Source organism: Primulina huaijiensis, chromosome 6 (assembly GCF_012295235.1).
Source record: "Primulina huaijiensis isolate GDHJ02 chromosome 6, ASM1229523v2, whole genome shotgun sequence".
Lineage (NCBI taxonomy): Eukaryota > Viridiplantae > Streptophyta > Magnoliopsida > Lamiales > Gesneriaceae > Primulina > Primulina huaijiensis.
In genome coordinates, this window is record NC_133311.1 from 1,083,713 (window position 1) to 1,090,943 (window position 7,231).

General features: G+C 33.2%; 1 protein-coding gene across 1 annotated transcript; it reads left to right on the top strand.

Annotated features, from left to right (window-relative positions):
- The first annotated feature begins 1,966 nt into the window (after positions 1 to 1,966).
- Positions 1,967 to 6,595, top strand: LOC140979011 (pre-mRNA-splicing factor SLU7-like). The gene is made up of 10 exons (XM_073444359.1): positions 1,967 to 2,120; positions 2,276 to 2,439; positions 2,539 to 2,651; positions 3,194 to 3,613; positions 3,830 to 3,965; positions 4,049 to 4,348; positions 5,002 to 5,221; positions 5,732 to 5,835; positions 6,037 to 6,105; positions 6,257 to 6,595. The coding sequence occupies exons 1-10, from the start codon at positions 2,105 to 2,107 to the stop codon at positions 6,332 to 6,334; spliced, it is 1,620 nt and encodes a 539-aa protein (XP_073300460.1). The 5' UTR covers positions 1,967 to 2,104; the 3' UTR covers positions 6,335 to 6,595.
- The last annotated feature ends 636 nt before the right edge of the window (positions 6,596 to 7,231 follow it).

A 7,231-nucleotide genomic window follows, 5' to 3' on the forward strand; every position in this document is an offset into this window, starting at 1 on the left:
AAGGTCGTGGATTCCCCCATTGCTGAATACTTGCTCGTATGTGTTTTACTTTCTGATCTAGAATATGATAACCTCCTCATGTTTATCCAACTTTTTATCCATTGATAAGATGATATCCAAAAATGCAAATGATTCATTGACCCTGAAATCAAAATTCTTCTTGAATGAGCTTCTATGTTTGAGAAAAAAGGAATTGAAATTACAAAATCCACATTAATGACACATGTCAATAATTAAATTCGAATTTAAATTAATTTGTTAGAGAGTTGAGGGGAATCTATTGAAACCATACCCATTTTAATTAATTTATTATTATATAAAAAGATTGAAAAAAAATATGAGACAATAACGAGAGTAAATTTAATAAAGTCATGGATAATCTGAATTAAGGTAAAAAGAAATACTTTAGGAATGCATTATCTGAAAATAAAATATATATACTATATTATTAAATTTAGTCCTTCATATTAACTAATTTTGATATGTAAATATAACATCAAAGTTTCTTTACAATTTTACTATTCATGATATTTGTTATATAACTTTAGGGACGTGAGTATTAGTAATTTTGTACATCTCTCTATTTTTTTCCGATTTTTTCTCTAACATATCTCTAATTTATCTAAAATTTCAATCTATCTCAATAAATCTCATTTAATCACTATTCCATAAGTATCTTATCCTAATTATATATTTTCTACACAAAAATTATCAAATAATAATAATATTAATATGACACATCGTGTGTCACAAACACTAGTATAGAATTAAGAAGTTACCATGTTAGACTTTGTTTATTTTTTTTAATATTATGATTACATATTAATTTGCTCATATTTTGATGTTATTCGAAAAGTGAATAAAATTAAAATTTATATATTTTTAGAATTGAGGTGAATTAAAATTTAGTGTTCCGTGGGGGAAAAATGAAGAAATAATGGGGTTTTTTTTTTTAAAAAAATTTATTGATGGTGGAGCTCAAATTTATTAATTTTAAAAAATAAAAAATAAGTTGATCGACAAACATACCCTTCTTTTATTTTTATTTTTGAAACTAAATCTATGTATATTTAAATAAATAAAAGATTTTGTTTAAAAAAATAAAAAGAATATAAATTCAAAAATTTTGCTTACAAAAATTCAAGAATTTTCATATTTCAATTATTATTATTATTTTATTAATCATACTATTAGTAATAATAAAATAAAAAAAACTTGATGGATTCGCATATACGTTTTTTAAGAAAACTAAACCAACATATATTTAAATAAATACATTTTTTAAAACAAAAATAAGTTCAATTTTTTAAAAATAAATTAATCAATAGTTTACAAATAAAGATATTTTTTTTAAAAAAAAATTGGTTGACTAACTCACCATTTAAAATGAAATATTTTTCAAATTATTGAACTTGAGTTTAATCTAACATTTTTCGCATGTAATCTTCCTATTTTACTAATAATATATGTGTCCAAATTCAATAAAATAATAATAATAATTAAAAAATAGAAAAAGCTCATTAATGGTGGTGTTTTACTTTAATTTTGCAAAACTCCACCATTTATATTATTTTTTAATTTTTAATTTAATATTTTTTAAATTTTTTTTAAAAAAACCCAAGAAAATTGGGCGATTATGGGTCAGTTTTAGAATAAACAAAGTTGGGGATCAAAAAATATAAAAAGATATAATCTATATTTATACTATTTTATTAAAGTTGAATACATGATAGTAACTATTTAAGAAGGACATGATAGTAACTATTCAAAAAAAAAGATTTAAAAAAAAAAAAAAGAAACCAATTTTTTTTTTTCCAATTTTACCCTTAATATTAATATTATATATATATATATATATATATATTTTAAAATTTCAACTCATATTTTTATTTTTAATTTTTTATTTGAACAATTCAAATTTCGATTTAATCTTTTCTATCGTTTATCAAATTTCGATTTACTCCATCAAAAATGGTAATGGTCTAGGAAGAGAGGAGTCACCAGTCACCGACCATCTATCTGTCGTCCGATAGCCGCTTTCGATTTACTCTTCTAGGGTTCCAAATTTGATCTCAATTCGTTCGATTGGTGAGGCAACAACGCCATGGCTACTGCTTCAGGTAATTTATTCCCATCTAATTCAATCAATTTGACCCCGATTCGTCATTTCGAATGAAGGATTATATGGTTATGTCCGTTTACCATCCATGATTAATATTGATCTGTCAGATAGATGATTTCTGATATAATTTTTCATCCAATTGCTGAATTGTAGTGTCGTTTAAGTCGAGAGAGGATCACAGGAAACAACTTGAGTTAGAAGAAGCACGTAAAGCAGGGCTTGCACCTGCTGAGTTGGATGAGGATGGGAAGGAAATCAACCCTCATATTCCACAGTATATGTCTTCGGCTCCTTGGTATTTGAATGCCGAGAGACCGGTATGTTGATGGTTTATTTCCTTGCTCAGTTTTCTGCTTTGCATCTTTTAGCCTGGAACTGTGACATTCTCAATGTTCTTCTCTTTGTTGCCTTTTTAGAGTTTGAAACATCAACGGAAGTGGAAATCGGATCCAAATTATACCAAAGCTTGGTATGATAGAGGTGCTAAGACATTTCAAGCTGACAAGTTCAGGAAGGGCGCTTGTGAAAAGTACACCACTTTATCTGTTTGTGTATCTGTATGTATTGTTTGAGCGTGTCTGTGTGTGTTTTCATGTATGTGTGGTTGCTCCCCAATCCTTTCTTGTTCAATGGTATCGTGTTTCTTATCATGATGTGTTGTGGTGCATCTTTCTTTTCGATTTTGTTCATTTTTTGCCAACGCGAATGCAATTGGTCGTGTTCTAGGGTGGAGGAATTTAGATGTAAAATGAAAAATTGATGATTAGTCATCCCCGACACATCCCGTGGTTTTACCTCTAATTTACTTGGAATAGTTTACCTTTGCACAGTTTGATAAAAAAAATATTTTACTTGGAACTTTTTACTTGCAATGATTTCTCTCTTTCTTTTTTTGGGAACTTGAATGATATGTGAATGTTACACTGCTTTACAATGATCAGTCATATCTACGGTGTACAGCTTGTGCATCTAGTTTGTGTTCTCACGATTCCTCATATTTAAGCATCATCTTGGTCTAATCCATATGGCTCTAATGGCTCTATCGGACTCCTAATAACGTGCTTCCTACAGCTGCGGAGCTATGACTCATGATAAGAGGTCTTGCGTGGAAAGGCCCCGCAAAACAGGAGCGAAGTGGACTGGCAAAAATATAGCCCCCGATGAGAAAGTTGAGACCTTTGAGCTTGACTATGACGGAAAACGAGACCGTTGGAATGGTTATGATGCAGCATCTTTTGAACATGTGGTCCAGAGGTATGAAGCTAGGGATGAAGCAAGGCACAAGTATTTAAAGGAACAACAGCTTAAAAAGTTGGAGGAGAAAAATAATAATCAAAATAGTGAAGATAGTGATAGTGATAGTGATGATGAAGACAATGAAGATGATCTGAAAGTTGATGAGGCCAAAGTAGACGAGAGCAAGCAAATGGATTTTGCTAAGGTTGAGAAGCGTGTGCGTACTACTGGTGGAGGAAGCACAGGAACTGTTAGGTTTGCTATGATCTCTAGCAGTCACCTTTTTATTTAAAGTTTGGCATACTCTAATATTTTTTCAACACGTGCTTGAATTGGAATGTGAAATTAAAGAAGTCCGTCTCGAATCCTCTCTGTAAGCTCTAATTTAAAATTCTGCTGAAATACATCTTTTAAATTATTTTGTTGGTCTATTGAGATTGTGCATCTATTAACACGATTGTTTTCTACCAGGAACCTACGTATTCGTGAGGATACTGCAAAATATCTTCTCAATCTTGACGTTAACTCTTCTCATTATGACCCCAAAACTCGTTCTATGCGCGAGGATCCTCTTCCAGATATGGATCCTAATGAAAAGTTTTATGCGGTAAGTATAGAATCCATTCACTGTTTTTTTTTTGGGTACTTTAAATGTGTTACGAGATGACTATTTGGGCTTGCCAATATTAGGGAGATAATCATCATAGAGTCAGCGGTCAAGCTTTGGAGTTTAAGCAGCTCAATGTTCATGCTTGGGAAGCATTTGACAAGGGTCATGATGTCCATTTGCAAGCGGCTCCATCACAAGCTGAGCTGCTTTATAAAAATTTCAAGATTAATAAGGAGAAGTTGAAGTTTCAAAATAAAGACACTATCATGGAGAAGTATGGCAATGCTGCCACAGAAGACAAGCTTCCACGGGAGCTTTTACTTGGTCAAAGTGAAAGAGAGGTCGAATACGATCGTGCTGGTAGAATTATTAAAGGCCAGGTAAGGTTTCATAAAATTCTCTGGTATTCTTTGACCAGGTTTTTGTGTTTTTTTCATTTTTCTTTATGCTTCCATGTATAGTTTGAGAGTTAAAGAAATAATATCTCATGGGCCATAAGAGTTTTCATTTTCTATTTTCATTTTGAGCTTGCATGTTTGCTTTCCTTGTTCTCTTTGTTATCCTCTGGGTGTGTGGCTGGTTGAATTTCGGCAATGAAATTTAATCTGCTATTCCAAATACTTCTGTGGTCCTTCAAGTTTCTATGGTATTTCTGTGCTTGTATTCTATCGTGGGGGTTGGTGTGTGTTGCCTGTTTATTCTAATCTCCTATCTTGCTGTGGTCCTGCACAATGTCTGTCACCAATCTTTTTGTTTTAACAATTTTATTGGTATTTTGAGATAACTTAGAAGCTTCTCGTGGAAAGGAACACTCGGTTCCAACTTTGCCCACGAGTGGACTACTATCAGACTGAGACCAAGTTAACAATATTAAAATTGATTAAATAACGAAGTGAATTAATATGAATTCTTTCTATTAATTCTCCGTGTATGATTGAACTACTGTTATGTGAGAAAGGAATCTCAACTACTGTTATGTGAGAAAGGAATCTCTTCAACTGGACTCTAACCTTTCAGTGCCTGATCTTTGTAGGAGGCATCTCTTCCAAAGAGCAAGTATGAGGAGGATGTTTACATCAACAACCACACCGGTGTTTGGGGTTCTTGGTGGAGGGATCACCAATGGGGTTATATATGTTGCCAGCAGACGGTTAGAAATAGTTATTGTACTGGTGCTGCTGGTATTGAAGCAGCTGAAGCTGCTGCAGATCTTATGAAAGCTAATATTGCTCGCAAAGAGGAGGCTTCTGAAGGTTAGGGTTTTGTACCATACATTATTTGTAGAATCTAGAGAAAATAAATGAGTTGCACAGGCTACTATTTATTTTGTTTACTTTTAATTATTGTTTCCCTTGTGGGATTCTTTTTCATCATCATCATCACATAACACATCCCCGCTAGTTGTGAGGTCAGTATGGATATTAGTTCTCTAAATTAAGCGATTTTCCCAAATGTCATTTTTTAAACGAAGACATAAGATATCATCCTTGGCAACATTTATTTAAATTTTGAATGGCCTACCACTCCTTCTATTCCTTCCATGGACTTGTCAATCTAAGATATTGAGGAAAGCTACTTAAAAGCTTGCGGTGCATTACACATTTTTTCTTCTTCAAAGAACTAGAAATCACTTGACTGACCGAGCATGACATTAATTTATTTGCCCACTTTAATTATCCGTCTCTTCATAAGTTTTCATCTGATTAACAAATAAACTCTTGTTTGATTTTGATTTTAACTTTCGTTTTTTTGTTGCAATTCAGAAACAGCTTCAACAGCTGAGGAGAAAAGGCTTGCTTCATGGGGATCCGAAGTACCTGATGATTTAGTTCTAGACCAGAAGAAACTTTCTGAAGCACTTCAGAAGGTGAAATTCTTGAGTTCTGTTCCTGTGCAACAGCTGTCACTTTATACGTGATACAAATTAAAGTTTGGATATATGCATGTCGCAGTGGTGGTTCTTTATATATCTCCTCAATCCTTTTATTATTTGCCATAAATATTAATCTTTCCTCCGGTTGATCGTTTTGTCATCAGTAACATGAAATATTATCCAACTGTTGTTTAGGAGAATGAAAGGAGGAGAGAAGAGAAGGATGAAAGGAAACGCAAATATAATGTCAAGTGGAACGACGAGGTATGTTTATTGTATTATATTCTTTTCAAATAATACCAATCTTTCATGTGAAAGTCCTGCATTTACTTCCCAACGTTTGCCAAGTAGATTGTACGGAAAATGGCCATCTAATGTTTACATTGTTTAATCATATTCACCTATCATATGACAGGTTACTCCAGAGGACATGGAGGCATACAGGATGAAGAGGATCCACCATGATGATCCCATGAAGGACTTCTTACATTGAAGTTTCAGATGTGATAAGAGGCTCGAGAAATATTCGAAAAAAAGAATTTCGGAGGAGTTATAATTTGGAATTGTGGGTGTTTCTTGGTTCTGGGAATGAGAATCATTTAGATTATGGCTCCAAACTAAACTATAGATCATATGGGTGAGAATTGTAATATCTGTATCTGTTTTTAATGATTTGCTACTTTTGCTCACTGTTGAATTTACTCGGTAGTGTTTTATGCTACAATTGATCAAGAACATAGACTCAAATCATCTTTGCAAGTGTCACCGAAATTAAGATATAAAATAGATACAAATCTAATTGATATCCTTAAAAATCAGACGGAAAGAAACACGCGAAAAGAGATCACACATTAAAGACTTTATTAGATACTACAGATAACGAGCCTACGTTTCTTGATTCTGCATTTCGGCTCGAAACTTAGCTATGAATTCCTCGGCCTTTTCATCGATCCTCTCCATTTGTGAAGAACCCATCACCAAAGACTCCCACATTTCATCTGCTGAACTCACCTTTTCATCCATATTCCCCACACCATTTTTGTGCAATTCTAAAACACGATTCTCCTCACAATCAACAACAGCGTAACTTTTATTCGAATGGTATATCTTCTCACAGGCTTTTGCATTTAACACAGAATCAGCATGCTCTACAAAGAGCTGGTCCACGAAAACAGGTAGATTCCCCCTCTTTCGAATGCAAGAAAGGTGCGGTTTTTCGGTTCTACTTCTACACAAGATAATCTTGAATTTCTTGGGATGAACCGAAAGGGATGTCGGCCATGATGGTTTCTTGCAAGTTTTCTTGGAATCATATTGGGCGTTGGGTTTCTTGATCAGCTTTGGCTTGTTCACTTGAAGTTGCAGTTTCTTGGTGAAGATTCTCCAAGCT